Source organism: Triticum urartu, chromosome 5A, assembly GCF_056163025.1.
Source record: "Triticum urartu cultivar PI428250 chromosome 5A, HENAU_Tu73, whole genome shotgun sequence".
NCBI lineage: Eukaryota > Viridiplantae > Streptophyta > Magnoliopsida > Poales > Poaceae > Triticum > Triticum urartu.
In genome coordinates, this window is record NC_141877.1 from 363,146,550 (window position 1) to 363,163,212 (window position 16,663).

General features: G+C 46.1%; 1 protein-coding gene and 1 pseudogene across 2 annotated transcripts; both read right to left on the bottom strand.

Annotated features, from left to right (window-relative positions):
• Positions 1 to 4,175: 4,175 nt before the first annotated feature.
• Positions 4,176 to 6,116, bottom strand: LOC147971405 (uncharacterized; annotated as a pseudogene).
• Positions 6,117 to 7,451: 1,335 nt separating this feature from the next.
• LOC125509017 (Regulator of chromosome condensation (RCC1) family protein) lies at positions 7,452 to 13,683 on the bottom strand. Of its 2 annotated transcripts, XM_048673857.1 has the most exons (9): positions 13,496 to 13,683; positions 12,503 to 12,761; positions 11,260 to 11,453; positions 11,110 to 11,157; positions 10,223 to 10,295; positions 9,591 to 9,762; positions 8,441 to 8,872; positions 8,142 to 8,333; positions 7,452 to 7,811 (listed from the first exon to the last, which is right to left on the bottom strand). In XM_048673857.1, exons 2-9 carry the CDS (start codon positions 12,753 to 12,755, stop codon positions 7,733 to 7,735), a joined length of 1,443 nt encoding a protein of 480 aa, XP_048529814.1. In that variant the 5' UTR covers positions 12,756 to 12,761; positions 13,496 to 13,683; the 3' UTR covers positions 7,452 to 7,732. The 2 variants fall into 2 exon arrangements, with proteins under 2 accessions (XP_048529814.1, XP_087382193.1); XM_087526067.1 differs by lacking the exon at positions 11,110 to 11,157.
• Between the last annotated feature and the right edge of the window lie 2,980 nt (positions 13,684 to 16,663).

Below are 16,663 nucleotides of genomic sequence, written 5' to 3' on the forward strand. Positions count from 1 at the left end.
CCGACTCCAACTCCAACTCCAACTCCATATATTGAGTTTCGGGGAGAAAAAAAATCAGGGATAAGAATTCATCGCGTTTTATGATACGGAGCCGCCGCCAAGCCCTAAAACCTCTCGGGAGGGTTGATCTGGAGTCCGTTCGGGGCTCCGGAGAGGGAAATCCGTTGCCATCGTCATCATCAACCATCCTCCATCACCAATTTCATGATGCTCACCGCCGTGCGTGAGTAATTCCATCGTAGGCTTGCTGGACGGTGATGGGTTGGATAGGATCTATCATGTAATCAAGTTAGTTTTGTTAGGGTTTGATCCCTAGTGTCCACTATGTTCTGAGATTGATGTTGCTATGACTTTGCTATGCTTAATGCTTGTAACTAGGGCCCGAGTGCCATGATTTCAGATATGAACCCATTATGTTTTCATCAATATATGAGTGTTCTTGATCCTATCTTGCAAGTCTATAGTCACCTATTATGTGTTATGATCCGTTAACCCCGAAGTGACAATAATCGAGATACTTACCGGTGATGGCCGTAGTTTGAGGAGTTCATGTATTCACTACGTGTTAATGCTTTGTTCTGGTTCTCTATTAAAAGGAGGCCTTAATATCCCTTAGTTTCCGTAAGGACCCCGCTGCCACGGGAGGGTAGGACAAAAGATGTTATGCAAGTTCTTTTCCATAAGCACGTATGACAATATTCGGAATACATGCCTACATTATATTGACGAACTGGAGCTAGTTCTGTGTCACCCTAGGTTATGATTGTTACATGATGAATCGCATCCGGCATAATTCTCCATCACCGATCCATTGCCTACGAGCTTTCCATATATTGTTCTTCGCTTATTTACTTTCACGTTGCTATTGCTATCATCACTACAAAATACCAAAAACATTGCTTTTACTACCGTTACCTTTTGTTACCGTTATCACTACTATCATATTACTTTGCTACTAAATACTTTGTTTCAGATATTAAGTTTCTAGGTGTGGTTGAATTGACAACTCAGCTGCTAATACTTGAGAGTATTCTTTGGCTCCCCTTGTGTTGAATCAATAAATTTGGGTTGAATACTTTACCCTCGAAAACTGTTGCGATCCTCTATACTTGCGGGTTATCAATCAGGTCATGCCATCTATCCATAAAATCAGCACCCACACATCTACTAAAGGTGAGTTTCAAAGTGGTACCATCCCACACCTCAGCTACTGTACATTTCTGTTGTTGACAAATTTCATACACCTCCCAAAATTGAGTTTTCAGGGAAGAATCCCCAACCCAGGTGTCGTCCCAGAAACTGATTTTGTCCCCTTTGCCCAATTTCCATCTGGAAAAGGTCTAATGCCCTCAAAAGCCCAGGTCACCCCTTTCCAAAAAGGCGACCCAACACCTTGTTTGGCCGAAAGCAAGTTAGGTTTATCAGTTCTATATTTATGATCAATTAGTCTCCCCCAATCATTGTCATGGTTCGCAAAGTGTCTTTTTGCCCAATAAGCTAGCAAGGCCATGTTAAACTCTCTTAAGTTGGGGATCCCCAGGCCCCCAAACTCCTTTTTCTGAGAAATCAGCCCCCATTTAGCAAGATGATATTTGTGTTCTTCTCCCTGGTCACCCCAGAAGAAGTGAGCCATCTGTGATGTGATAGCATTTATAGCCCATTTAGGGAATTTTATCACAGACATCAAGTACATTGGAATGCTAGTGATACAGGCTTTAAGTAGTACAAGCTTGGCCTCACAGCTGAGTAGCCTCCCCTTCCAACAACAAATCCTTTTAATGATTTTATCTATAATGTACTGGATATCCTCCTTTCTTAGTTTAAGATAGTGAAGTGGAACCCCCAAGTATTTGAGAGGGAAATCTCCCATCTTACAGCAGAAAATTTGGGATAGCAGTTTGGCCTCATCATCACTCATATTTATTGGCACTACTTCACACTTATCATAGTTAATTTTCAACCCAGAAAGGTTTTCAAAACAAGCAAGCAACCACTTTAGGTTTTTTTACATATTCAGGGTTAGGGTTAAGAAACAATATCGTGTCATCTGCATATTGCAAGCAGATAAGACCACGCAGGATGATATGGGGAATAATCCCCGATATAATATTGCCATTGGCGGCCTTCATCAGCATTCGAGAGAATACATCCGCCACCAAATTGAATAGCATGGGGGAACTAGGGTCTCCTTGTTTCAGCCCTCCCCCCCCCCCCCCCCCCCCACACAAAATAAGGACCTAGAACATCGTTAATTTTAACACAGAAAGAGCTTTGTTTTAGAATTGATAGGTTCCACCTAATCCACTTAGGGCCAAAGCCCCTGGAAGTTAACATCTCCACTAGGAAATCCCGGTTTACATGATCATATGCTTTTTCATAATCTAATTTGAGAACAATCCCAGGATCTCTAGATTTATGAACTTCATGAATAGCCTCATGGGCAGTTACCACACTCTCAAGTATAAATCTGCCTCTCACAAAAGCAGACTGGCAAGGCGCCGGCAGCCTATGGCCTATAGGGGAACCCTATTTGTCATCGCTTTACTAAAGATCTTCACAGAGCAATTGCTTAAACAAATGAGCCTAAATTTTTTCATATTCTTGGCGTCTGGCTCTTTATGAATGAGGGTGACTATAGAGTAGTTTAGTCTTTGGATATCCAGAGATCCTCTTTCAAAGTCCCTCACAAGTGCCATAAAGTCCCCTTTAATAATTTCCCAGAAGTGTTGGTAAAATATGAAGGACAGGCCATCAGGCCCGGGGGCTCCATTGGCATATGAGCCCATAATTGCTTCCCTAATTTCCTCTTCTGAAAAAGGCCTTTCTAATATATCATTTTCAGCTTCAGTCACACGTTCCTCTTCAGACCAAAACTGGTCATCCGGGTGAATATTAGGTTTTGGTTCAAACCCAAAAAGGTTTTTATAAAAGTCAGTTGCCACTTTCATCATATCCTTGGTAGAGTATACAGGTCCATCAGGGCCTTCCAAGACAGACAATTGATTTTTACTCCTCCGTTGGTTAGCAATAGCGTGGAAGTATACTGTATTTCTATCCTCCTCTTTAATTTTCCTATCCCTATACCTCTGCCACATGGAAGTTTCTTCTTTCCTCCAAACCTCATGAAGTTCCTCCTTGATTTGTTTCATTCTGAGGATATCCTCACTATTAATTCTCTTTTGTTCAGAGAAGATGTCTAGGATATCAAATTCCTGAAGAAGCCCTTTTTTGTTCTTTTTCATAGCAGCTTCAATGTTAATGCTCCAGCCTTTTACCAGTTTCCTAAAGAGTTTAGTCTTAAATTGCCAGGTCTCAATAGCAGAGGTGAAAGGGGAAGGTGTGGCCCAAATCTTTTTCAACTAATGCCTGAAAATCAGGCTGCCCAATCCACCATTTCTCAAATCTAAAAGGTCTAGCTGGGTTGTGTGTACCTACCCCAGAGTCTAGCAAGATGGGAGCATGATCACTCCCAACCCTTGGTAGGGCACATAGAGATGTAAGTGGGAAAGGGCTATCCCAGCTAGTAGCAGAGAAAACTCTGTCAATGGTAGCAAAAATGGGGTTATCTTGGTTATTACACCAGGTAAAGACCCTGTTTGACAGCTTATATTCCATTAATCCCCATTTATTGATCCAGTCATTTAACAGAAAAGCCCAAGAATTATTGATATTGCCTGAAGTTTTTTCCTTAGCCTCCCTAATTAGATTAAAATCACCCCAAAATAAAACTGGGTAGCATAAGCCCTCCATGCTCCCATGCAATTCTGCAATAAAATCTACCTTGTCTACAGCATAGGTTGTACCATACACCACCACCAGGTGCCAACAGAAACCATCATTCTTATTTTTCAAGTAACACTAATACAGTATTTCTTTATACTTACATCTAGGACCTCAAAAAAGTTAGACTTAGTACCCACAAGGATACCACCAGCAGTGCCCCCACTGTAGGGAGTATATGCCACTCATAAGCAGTGGAACCAGCTAAAGTATTAAGGAAGGAATCTGACAAAGTCTCTCTCTTAGTCTCCTGAAAACCTAAAGAATCAGGTTTATATTTATTTACCAAATCAGACAGGCACTGAAGTTTACCCTTTTGGCCTAAACCTCTTATATTCCAAAAGACACCAATCATGAGATTTTAAAAGGGTGTGTCATACTAAAAAGTCCACCTCTTATTGCATTCCCAGAGACAACAACAGCATCAGCAGTGCCCCTGATGTGTTATTGTCTGGGATGCCACTATCAGGAGTACAAACTCCATTTTCCTTATAAATGTCAGTGTCTAAACTGTCAGGTAAAGATATCTCAGGGTTTTGTGAAGAAAAAACTAAGCATTTTTCAGTTTCATCTCTAACTAAGTCATCAATGATCTGTTTCTTTTCTTTGTCATCATCCCCAATTCTTATGTTAACAGCAGAAGCATAAGCCTCTAAATTAGATGTAGATTCAGAAGTAAAAGACTTACTTTTGAAAGTGGTAGGGACCTCCAGGTTCTTTTTCATTTTGTAAGCAGTAGCCTTCTCCATGATGTTTTGCCTGTTGTGAGCTCTGGTGCTTGGACTTGCAGCAATCATTGGGCCCCACTTGTTTTTGTTAGTCGGTTGCTCATTGGGAAGAGGAAGATTTTCCACCAGGGCCATTAGTTGCAGGCCACTGACCACAGATGCATCCAAAGTGCCCATCTCCTCTTCAAAATCAGCAGCATCACTAGCAGTATCAGATTCAGCATCATCTAATTCCTTTAGTAACTCAGAGCAGTATTTTTCTGACTAGACATCGGGGGAGTAACACAATACCCCCCAATTGCAGCAGGAGGAGTAGATATGTCACGGATCTCAATGCTAGGAGCACTCAATACCTTGACAGCATCAGAGAAAGGTATTGCATAGTAAACATCCTGCACTTGTGGTTTCTCATTTGTTACTTTGTCCATTCTCACAGGAGAAATGCAAGCCTCAACCAGAATAGCAGGATGGAAGGAAACACTGTCCTCATTGTTCTTTTGTTTCCCAACTGGAGTTTTCACTTTATCAGCCCTGTTGGCCAGGTCTAAATCATCGATAGGTTGTTCTCCATCATCAAGGATATCCTTGTCAGTTTCCTTATCTTCAAAATCCTTGTTATCCTCGTCCACAACTATGTCAGTAGGACCATTGTCATCATTGGGATCATCAGCACCAATTTGCTCGAACCCTTCCACTGTGAAAGACAGAATGTACAACTTTTTCCTCATTTCCATGATCCGTTCAAAGGGTATTTTCGCTGGGTTTCTGCAAGCAATCTTAATCCTCACTTTCTCATAGAAGCTCTTCATCAGACCGTTCCAGTCCACGTCCACCAGGATCCCAAAGCACGAAGCGATCTGTGAAAGAACCTTCCATGTGCACCACTTGGATGACAGGCCTTCTACGATCACCCAGGCTTCAGTCAGCTCACTGAAGGGGTCAGTCGCACTAGTCCATTTCTCCACAGACACTGAAACTCCATCTATAGGCAGATCAAAGGCTGGAAACTCAATTAGCTCTTCTACATCCTTCCAGGGGGGAATCTAACCAGGAATTTTTTATCTGATAGCTGCCTGACTTGCCAGGACCAGTTTTTGTTCTTGCAAAAGATGCCTGACAGGTTCTTGATCAGATCTGCCTTGTTGATCTCTCCTTTCATTACCCAAACCTCTCCACAGTTCCTAAAATTGAGCCAATTTGCCTCACGCCCCACTGGCGCATCAATATGGTAGAACCCTAACCCCAGGGCCGAACTTCCAAAGAAAGTGGCCACTGGATGGGGTTGTGCCCAGGCAGCGCAGTTGTTGACGTTGTGGCCTTCCAATTCGCAGATAAAACAGATCTTCTTTTGAATGCAATTCCCCACGTAATGACCAGGACCGCCACAGTTAAAACATACCATGTCTTTGTACCGCTCGTCGAGGATCTGAATGAGCGGGGCAGGCGGAGGCGCAACCAGGGCTTGTTGGGGAGGGGCAGCGCCTTTGGGAGGTGGGCCAATGGGATTGGGACACACCCCACTGGCCCAATGTCGACGAGCTGGGTTCTTCTGTGGGGGTGGAGCACGTTGCTTATGCACTCCGCTTGACGCGCCCTTGTCCGCCATGGCAACCACCTGAGCAAAGGATTTGGAACCACCTCCGATCCCTTCTCTGACGATCTTGAGCTGTATCGGTGGAGGGTCAAAGGGCCGGAGTTTTTTGACTGGGAACAAGTCAGATGGGGAGAAGCTACCAGCACGAACTAGATCCTTCCAGAGCCATCCCAAGGTGGAAGCAGTTCAGCTCGGGGGACGAGGATGGGGATGGCGGCGGGGAGGGGAAGGAATGGACCAAAGCTGTCCAAAAACCCTAGATATAGCCTCATCCGCGTCGTCGTGGGTAGAAGGCGTAAACTCCAAAGGCGTCTTCACCCTTCTGCACTTGATTGGTGGGAGCGACGTGGCAGTAGGGCCCATGCCACTCCGCATGGGCAATCCCGTTTGAATCACAGGGGAAAAATCCCCCAACTCAGGCAGCGTGCGCATCGCCACCGGCGAGAGCCCCTGATTCTCTGAGCATAAGCTCCGCCTAACAATCACCTGTCTCTCAAGTTGATGAACCACAACGGGCATCTGATTCTCAGGGATACAAACCCCCTCGCGTGACCTTGAACGAACGCCAGAAGAAACCTCGCCGCGGTCATCAAACCACGGCGGCTCGAGTGCGCCGCGGCAAGGCAGGGGGTTGGTGTGAGCCCCGCTCCTCGCCGCAGTCCTCATGCGCTTGGTGGCAGCACACCCAGGACACACTCCCACCGAAGCGCCCGCCGTAGTTCGCTCGATTTCGCCTCCGCCCTTGCCCAAATCACGAACTCCGACGGCTATGAGAGCGGAAATGGGGGCATCCTTGCTCTCTTTTCCAGCGTGGCCTCCTCGAAGATGCACCGCGCCAGCTTCCTCTGCTCCAAGTCTGCCTTCTTCCGACAAATCTCCGCGACCCTCGCAGCTGCGGATCTCGCCACCGGATCGGTCGCCGTCGCCACCGCCTGGTCTGCCGCCTTCCACTCCTGCACGCACCGGATCCACTCGAAGGTGGCGTCCCGGATCCTGGTCGCGCGCTCCCTCCACCCCGCAAATCTGGTCGCCATGAGAACTGCTTGCGGGATCGGAGAGATTAGCCGCAGAAACTCGGGGAATCTCTCGTAGATGGCGGGGGAAAGTGGCTGGGGTGGGGGAGGTGTGGATGTGGCCGGCATCCGCGCCACTCAGCGACGCAGAGGCATGCTGCGGTGCTGGATCTGCGGGGGCGGCAGCTATGGCGGGCGGGAGGTGCAGCGTCGCGAGAGCGAGAGCAAGAGGCATGCGAGAGCGAGCCAAAAATCCAATCACCCAACTACTTGTTCCTTCACCAGTATTCAGCATGAATTTCAAATGTATGATAAACCACGCCAACCTGAACAACATTTGAACAATATAAAGCACAAGTTGTGCGGCTTATCGAATTCACCGACCTTCTAGTTTGCAGGTATAATTTCATGTAGTTCCCAACTTATATGTTTAGACATGGAAGTTCATGATACACACAGAGCCTCCACTCCTCTGTTACACACTTGGGAGACCACCAATGAGGTTTCAGGCAAGTAGAAAACAATTGCTACTTCCGGTGATATAATACAACAGCGCTAATGCTTGAATCAATGTGTATGGCGAAATGGAACCAGGGCCACATCGATTCGCTACGAGTCTAACCGGCTTTGGCCTCAATCTCTTCAACCATGTGCATTTCCACAAGTTCAGAGTCTCCGTGCTCAACCAAATGTTCCCTGCAAAATGCCAATAATAAGAAACATCGATGCACACAAAATAAATAGATCAGGAGACCGTAAAAGAAAGGCTGTTCCAAAAAACTATGCATTTTAGTAGACATAAAAGCAACGTCTCATTTCCGTCTGTTCCAGAAACTTATCATTGGCAGACTATGCACTTTACTAGACATATGCTTGCTCTAGTTCTTGTAAATTGGCTCACACAAATAGATTGAGTTTAAGTACTCTCTTACCCCCACCCCCTTTTGTACTGGATCGCAGAACAGATTGCATGAGAATTCAGCCACACAAAACACCAATATGAGCCCAAAAAAAAGTTGTCCATACCTTAATTTCTCACACAGGCGTGCCAATGCATCAGCCCCGGTTCGTGATGCAACATCTTCTATTAGCCGAGCGTTTGACCTATTTACAGTCTCTGCTAGCTTAAACTCGCATAGTTCTTTTAAGGACGATGCATCAGTTAACACAGCTGAATGCCCGCCACCTGCAGCAAGTCTTCTCACCTCTCCAACACACCTACACCGCAGAAAAAGATTTCAGACTTCACATAATGTGCTAATCAACTACTAAGAATAGTTACACATTTCACACTCATAAAAGAGAGATGGAAGTAGGTGGCCTACCAATCAACCGGAGAAGGGTACCAAGCATAAGTAGATTTCTCATTAGCTGCCTGACCATAACTATTATAGCCCCATCCATATATACGGCCATCTTTCATAGATACAAGTGTGTGCGAGTGACCACAAGTAACAAGCCGGACACCTGACGGTATGACCAGGACTGGAATGTTACGAAGTAGCATGTCGGATCCATTAAGAGCGCAGGAAAAGAAACCGTTCTGAGGTCCAAGCCCCAGCTGGCCTACATGTCCTCCGCCCCAACCGTAGAGGGCTCCACCTTCCGTTACAGCACAAGAGTGAACCCCACCACAAGACACATCCCTAGTTACTATTCCTTCAAGGGCAACAACTCGCCTTGGGATTAGCTCCTTATCTCCAGACTGAAGCGAGCGATGCCCAAGCTGCCCCAGGCTTCCAAGTCCCCATGTATACCTGCAAAATTCAAAGGTATTTACAAATAGAAATAGATGGGCCTACATGATAAAAGGCTGAAGATCAGAAGCTGTTACAACAGACTGACTTCACATGAAGGCTTTCAAAAGAACATGCTCCAAAAACCTGTACTGCAATGTCTCCAAAAATGATGTCGTTTATAATCAAAACATACTCCAGCACGCACTTTGACCATTACTTTTTTCCAATACATGTCAGTAGAAGTTATAGAAATTATATAACTAAGTAATTTTTTTTATGACAAGTACTGTTGCCTTTTTCATATGAAAAACCTAAAGCATTCCAAGCATGGTTTATTAAACTATATCTATTTGGAAACGGGGGGGGGGGGGGGGGGGGGGGGGAGTACATGATAAAATCCAAGATAGTTCACAGTTCACAACTCAGTAAAACCAATAGACAAGTCATGGTGTTAATACCTTGCAGCTTCTACCATAAAGTATATGACACATTTATTTTGCTTTAAGATGTGGAGAAGTGCAGTGATTTAAGTAATAGCAAAACTGGTTTTGGCCATATTGATTCCACTTATTAGATCGCATGACACTAAGCTAAATGATAACCATTGTGCAATGTTTCCTTCACAGCTGTTAGTCATGGTTAGCTCGTCATAAATCAAGCTGTTCTATTTTGCCAACTGAAGAAACCACACCACTTCCACTAACAGCAGAGAACAGCATCCTTTGAGATGACTTACACCTCCCCGTTTTCTGATATAGCTGCTGCATGGTACTCTCCACATGATACTCTAACAATCTTCACTAGCTCAGGTGTGTCATCAAGGAACCTTGCATAAGCATTTAATACACGAGCTCCCTGCAATCCTTCAGAAGTACAACCTCTGCCAAGCTGACCATACTCATTGTAGCCTGGCTAGTAAGAAAATAGTATATATTTTGTTAATAGTGAGAAATGAAATAATTGAAGAACTGGGTCCTGTTTTGATGGAAGAACTGGCTCATCTTGCATGTTTCAATAAAAGAAGTATCAGTCATGATAAGCTATCTTGATAGATTACACCTTAAGTTACAGTCACTAATCAAGGTTGTGAACAGCGATTTTGTTGTACGATTCTATGACTTCACGGTCTAAACTGATTGAACTGATTCTACTACAATTTTATGATTCTAACAGTTATGATCCAACGATTTGCGATCTTACCATACAGTTCCTATCCGATTCTGAGAACCTTGGTCATAGTGATTGACAAAGCTAGCACCAACGCCCAAAGTTTCAGTCTAGTATGTAGACTAGTACGCCTTTCCTAAGAATATACAAGTAAAAACATGTGGACAGAAGATGGACAAGACTTTTAACATGAAACATTACCCCATGCTTGCAGCAGGCCATCATCCGATAGGGCCACCACATGAACAGCTCCACAAGAAACCTGCCGAATTACCTGTGAATGTATGACTGATATTTTCAGTGGCATGATATCACCTCAAAACATACATTCAAAAACAGAGTCAGTTACATTTAAATCTGCCAACAGTTACTATTATTCATTTGGAGTGCTATTACAGCATCTCCAGCAGGGACCCTTAACACGGCCCATTTTGGTTTTGGCTTACCCCCAAGTTGCCCCCCCCCCCCCCTCCTAGGCAAGTAACACAGGCCATATGATACATTTGGACCCCCAGCTAAAAAGCAAGCAATAGTTATTCCCTTACACCCTCTCTTTATTTTCCTAGCAGTAGACTAATTTTAGGGTTTACCATCATCTGGTTTTCCATAGCTATCAGGTTTATTAAGAAAGAAAAAAAGCACTTTCAGGGGCATGTGAAAATAGCATACAAGCATATAACCTGCTAGGTGGGAAGTAGAAATTCTACTAGAGATCTAATTTGGCAAACTAAGTGAAGTTTCCCAGGCCACCATGATACTTGTCACTGGGGGCACAAATAGTTCATGGACAACAGGAAAAAACATACCAGCACATGAGTATTGTTTAAACATTTGGTGCTCAGCTTTAAGGATCAAGACCACGAGGGATTTGAATAAATAATTTCCTATATGATGAATGTATCTATGCATATAGTTGGCATGACTTATCATGTTTACTTTCCAGACAGATGAAATAGGGTAAACTAAGAGGAAACATCAAATAAACAGGACAAAAGAAGAAGGCTGCAATGTTTGAGTACACAAACATTCGGTCTCATGAATCTACTTGAATTGTGCGACATAATTGATCCAGTGTAATTGAACTTTACCGTGTTTGGTGCAAAAGCACCCCAGTATAGGCGAGGGTAATCTGAGCCCTGCAAGGATCATGCAAACGCAAATGCTAACTATTTTTGTGTTGCAAGTTGGTTCTCAATCTACAAGGGGCAGATTCAGCAGTACAATTAATTTAGGCAAACCTGATTTTGTCCCCAAACCCATAACCTGCTTCTCGATATTGTGCCATCATTTTCTCGAGGTTCAGCAATAGCAGCTGTACAGTGTGCGCCACAGGACACCGATTTCACAAACTCAGTTGCCAGTGCATTGACTTTTTTAGGTTCCTTTGCACTCTCCTCTGTCCCATCTCCCAACTGGCCAAAGTCATTTGCACCTGTATATTTTAAGTTAAATGTGATCTGCTTTTTGAAGAATTCTAAACATATTCACATATACTTGGTACTTCCTACCAAACTATAAACACAAAAAGGTTACGCAGGAGGGCGGAATCGGAAAAATATTACATAATAACTATCAGAATGTGTTACGGCGCTGCTAGAAGGAGGGCGCCCTAAGACTAACGGGCCCATTAGGCCCATTACGTACTCTAACAGAATGTCATGTTATGAGAGGTGGCACCATGCTTTCAGACCTCCAGCTGAGAGGGCCAAGGAATCCTACTACTACTCGGTTGCAGCATGACCTAGATGCCTTCAGCTTGAGTCCTTGTCCTAATGGTGTCTTAGTAGCTGCACGTTCAGCTTAGGGAAGAGTCCTAAGTCCAACTTTGGTTTTGAGTCATATGAGTAAGGCCAACCTCTATATAACGAGGCAGTCACCATTGTTATGAATCAAGCTACAAAGTCTAATCACTAATCCCTATTTCTCTGCTTCTGCCTCCCATAATTCGGATGCCCTGTCCCTTGTGCCACTTCTGCTATCACAGCTCCGCCGACAGGGCACCGCAAGGGCACTGGTCCACGGCCTCCTGCCTATCACAATTATCACCTACGCGCAATCCATATCGTGACACAGAAGAACAAGCAACAAGCCAGTTAAATTAAGGAGATAAATACAATTGGTGAGACTGGTCTGAAAATGCCTAGCGAGTATGATGTGCCAAGTATCCATAGCACCGACCAGTGGCAGAGCTTGCACCAAAAAACTGGATGGGCTGGGTGGGCCAGGCTGCAAGAGTGCTCATGGATGACGTTCTACGGCCCATGGTCTGGCTGTAATGTGATGAAATGCTCCAGAGCTGGGTGGGCCATGCGCATGTAGCACCGCCACTGGCCCCGACCGTAAAAATCATCAGGGATAATAACTCAACTACAAAATTTCAGATCCAAATATAACAGCGATGGCATGGCATTAATGGCAACACTCCCCTTGATGATTATCTAACGCTCCGTAATATACAAGATTTAGTAAAAATGGACCTACCCCAGGTGAAGAGTGATCCGTCAGAAACGACTGCAGCAGTGTGAGCACGGCCACATGCAATATCGATCCATCTGAGGTTCTCGCCATCCCTACAGGTGAATAGTTTGGGAGGTAGGCTCTTGGGGATCCTCAGGTGGCGCTCCTTGCCCTTGCGTGCAGTCTGGCCACTCTGGTTATATCCCCATGTGTATATAGCACTCTTGGTTGGCACACCAACAACACGCAAGTTGCAAATCACATCATCTATATCCATTGCTGCCTGTTCATCAAATGCAAAAAAGCAAACAAAGTGACAAAGCGATGAGGACGAATCTATACAGGTTGGTGATGAAGCAGTTCAGCTACAAGTGTCCAACTTTGAGCAACACTTCAGTTACCCGGCACAGGAAGCAACTAAATTCACATCCCCTTTGAGGTGCTCACTTACGAAACAATTCAACTGGATAATTTACAATCATTGATCAGGAAGGTATTAATTAGAGGTACCACTATTACAAGTAGGAAGCTTATTACAGAAATTCCATAGTCGCACCCATCAAATCAGTAATTTAATGCAATGACACTGGTTAGGATGTGTAACCTCTGGTCTAGTTGGCCCCCAAAATAATACTACGATCTTTTGAAGTATTTCGAACCGCGGTGCCAACTTTAGCTAAAATGGCAATTCGAATTGCAAATTCAGCCACCAAGATTTCTATTTTATTTCTAACTGATAATCAATCAAAAGTTAAAATGCTCCCAACTTGCATAAAACTGAGACCCTGTTGACGGCACTAGCCACGCAGTCTGCCCAACATTAGGGGACTTTACTGAGGGGATTGCACAAGAATCAGATACTCGGGGGCGCGGCACGGGGCATGTGGATTGTTTCAATGAATTGAACCCCATATTTTTCGTGATAGTATGACCAGTTCGTCAGGGTAAATAGACATTGGCGGCCGCCGAAATGACAGAGAAAAGAAGATGAATCCAAGCAAGCTAGGGCTTTCTTACCAAGAAAAGAAGGAACTACGCCCGGATGGATCTTCACTTGGGGCCGGGGTAGCAATCTCGCTGCCTTGGGTGGATGGGGGGGAGGAGGTCGCCGGGGGCGGAGCGAGACTGCGGGGCCGACGAGCAGGGGATTCCCGATTTCTCTAGAATAGCTTCCGGATTCCCAAGCGAGAAGGGAGAAAGCGAACGGTTCACACAATAAGTCACGTGCCGAACCCCAAGGAAGACGGCCGCAGCAAATGGTGTGATTTTTTCTTTTCTGCCCAACAAACAAGCGTCCAACTTTAAATTAGGGCTCTTTTGATTCAAATGAATTTCATAGGATTTTTTAAGGGGCTGGAATCCTTAGAATTTTTTCTTGCATTACTTGTTTGATCCTACTTCCTCCGTTTAGAATTACTTGTCTCGAAAATGGATGTATCTAGAACTAAAATACATCTAGATACATCCATTTCTGCGACAAGTAATTCCGAACGGAAAAAATATTTTTTTTTCCTATGTAATCATGTGTACTACATTTCATAGAAAATCTAGCATCCACTCCAACATCTTTTTTCACTTCCTTTGTTTTTCCTATGACATCAAACACTCTGTGTTAATCTTACGAGATTCAAGTGGGCATGCCACTCCAATTCTTTATTTTTTCTATTCCCGTGTTTGAAGAATCCTACGAATTAAAGAGGGCTAGTACTGAAATGCTATAGAACCGAGGCTAGTTCTATAGCGATTCGGCGCTAGTCTAGCCATTCGACCACGAAGCCGAATCTTGGCGCAATGGCACCTGCCACGTCACACTTTACAGGTGACCATTCCAAAGATGGCTTAGCGCGAACACATGCTGATGAGGAACTATATTTTCCTTCCATCCCCAATCCCCACCCCCACAACGCACCGTTCCCGTCCGCCTTCTTCCTCTCCATTTATGCCACTATGTCGTAGGTGGACGACGCGCTGCCTGAGGTCAGTGCAGGTGGCATCAAGAGGCTTGTTGTATGCTAATAAAGCCCTATGTGGCTCAATCTTTCATGCTTGGAGATGGATCAAAAGAAAGAAGAACACGCAAGATGAGATCCAAATCACACATCCACTCTCTCCACAAATCCACACAAGTACCACAAGATTCACAATCAACAAGGGAAACAAGTAACAACATAAAGTTCTTTCCAAATCCACAAGGGAGTTGAGGTCTTGAGGGGGTAGATAGTCTTCGGAGATCCCTAAGAGAGATGGGGTCTTGAATCCAAGATGGATCTCCTCCAAGTGGTCTTGGGGTACTCAAATGGAGTCTTCTCCTTCAAGGAGGCCTTGATCTCCAAGAGGAGGTGATAGATGAGCAAAGCCCTCTTTAGTTTTGGTCTAATATATACTTTCATAACCCTAAAACTTCCAGTAGGCACGGAATATATAGTCTAGGTAGGTGGACAGGGGTACATGGGTTGTGGCCTAGTGTCGGGGGACTAATCCACGAGCACCTATGGGACCGGCGGACCGAGTCCCTTTCGGTTCGGCGGGGGCGAGGGTCGCACGAAGAGCGGATCGAGACGAAGCACACGAGCAGTTTACCCAGGTTTGGGCCGCACGGATGCGTAAAACCCTACTCCTGCTTTGTGGTTTGTATTGAGTTCTTGCTCGGGAGCGCGGAGTGCTACAGTACACCCCAGCAGCTAACGAGACCGAGCGTGAGTGTTCTCTTCCCCCCCTCTACGTTGCGCATGGGCCTCCTTTTATATGCTCAAGGGGTCACCGACAGGTGGCAACGTAGACAAGGGTAAAAATGGAAAGGTGTTGCGGTTGGTACAACTACCTGCTACAGTGTATCATACCTAACCCTGACGGCAGGGGACAAGGGCATTAAATGCCCGTCTGCGTCGCCTAAATAGTGCAAAAGGGACCGTCAGGGACGCCACCGCTCGCCACGATGGCAATCTTGTCAGCGCCGCTTGCCACCGCGCACCGCTGGCTGCACAGCCTCCCGCCACGTACGCCTGGAAGGGTCTCAGAGCGACACGTTGGTGGATGTGCTGGAGCACGGACACAGAGTGGTGGCTTGTCGCGGCAAGCGCCTTGCCGCGGTCGTTGTCTTGTCGCCTCCGGGAGCTTGTCGCTCACCGGGCCTTGCCGGGACGCATGGCGCGTCACGGCAAGTTCCTTGAGATGCCTTGGTTGGCCTTCCCGGCAAGCTCCTCTTGCCGGGGTCTTGTCTCCTTGGCTTGGATACTTTGTCCTTGAATGGCTCCAAAGGAACCACGAAGGACCTTGGCGGTCACCCGGCAAGCCTTGCCGCGGGATGCTGCGACTGCTCGTGCACAAGTTCGGGATACTAGGGTACCCCTACTCTAGTACACCGACAGGAGCCCCCGGGCCTGGGCCATACACGGTGCCGAGCGCTGTTGGGCCAGGCCCAAAACAGGGCACGGGCACACGCGGCCTGGGTTACGCCGTATCTCTCCCCGTATCCACCGCGCCCTCCCCGAACGGCACGCGTTGAACGCGGCGTCGTGGGATAGATCGTGGGTGGTTTCTTTATTCGGAAAGGCGGAACGTCCGCCCCCTCCCTCTTTATAAGCATGGGAAACAGGGGTAGTTCGCCCATTCGCCGGTTGCTACTCCAATCTCGGAAACCTCCGCCGCTCCCTCGTCTTCCCAAAGCTGAAAGAGAGCAGCGCCCCGCCCCCCATCGCCACCAGCACCACCAGCGCCGTCGACCTCCTCCACCACTTCCGCCATGGCTCCGAGAGCCGACAAAGGGAAGGTTGTGAAGTCGACCGAGGCGCAGCGGCTTGCGGCGCTGCGAAAGGAGCGGGCAATCTTCCCCCCCAAGCTCGTCGCGAGGGAGCTGAGGAAGAATTACTACCTCTTCTGGTCGACGGAGACGCGAGCGCATCCACGCACGAAGGTACTTCCAGCCGCCGCTTGGAAAATGGCTCCAAACGGATATCCTTTCTTCGCCTTGTTCTTCTACTACGGGCTCTGCCCGCCCTTCTCTGAGTTTTTCTGCGATATTATGAACACCTACGGGTTCCGCCTCCTTGACTTCACCCCCAATGCTGTTCTGACCATGGCAGTTTTCGCACATCTCTGCGAAAACTTTGTCGGAGTCTATCCCAATGTAGCCCTTTTTCGCCACTTCTTTATGCCCCGAGTAGAGAGAGGAGAGCCTTTATCCAG

What these genes read in the sequence shown, in the direction of transcription:
- LOC125509017 (XM_048673857.1), bottom strand. Translation starts at nt 12,755, where the DNA reads ATGGATATAGATGATGTGATTTGCAACTTGCGTGTTGTTGGTGTGCCA. An exon ending in TGGCCTGCTGCAAGCATGGG is followed by an intron (nt 9,763 to 10,222) that starts GTAATGTTTCAT and finishes CTTACTAGCCAG; the next exon opens with GCTACAATGAGTATGGTCAG. An exon ending in TACCCTTCTCCGGTTGATTG is followed by an intron (nt 8,334 to 8,440) that starts GTAGGCCACCTA and finishes TCTGCGGTGTAG; the next exon opens with GTGTGTTGGAGAGGTGAGAA.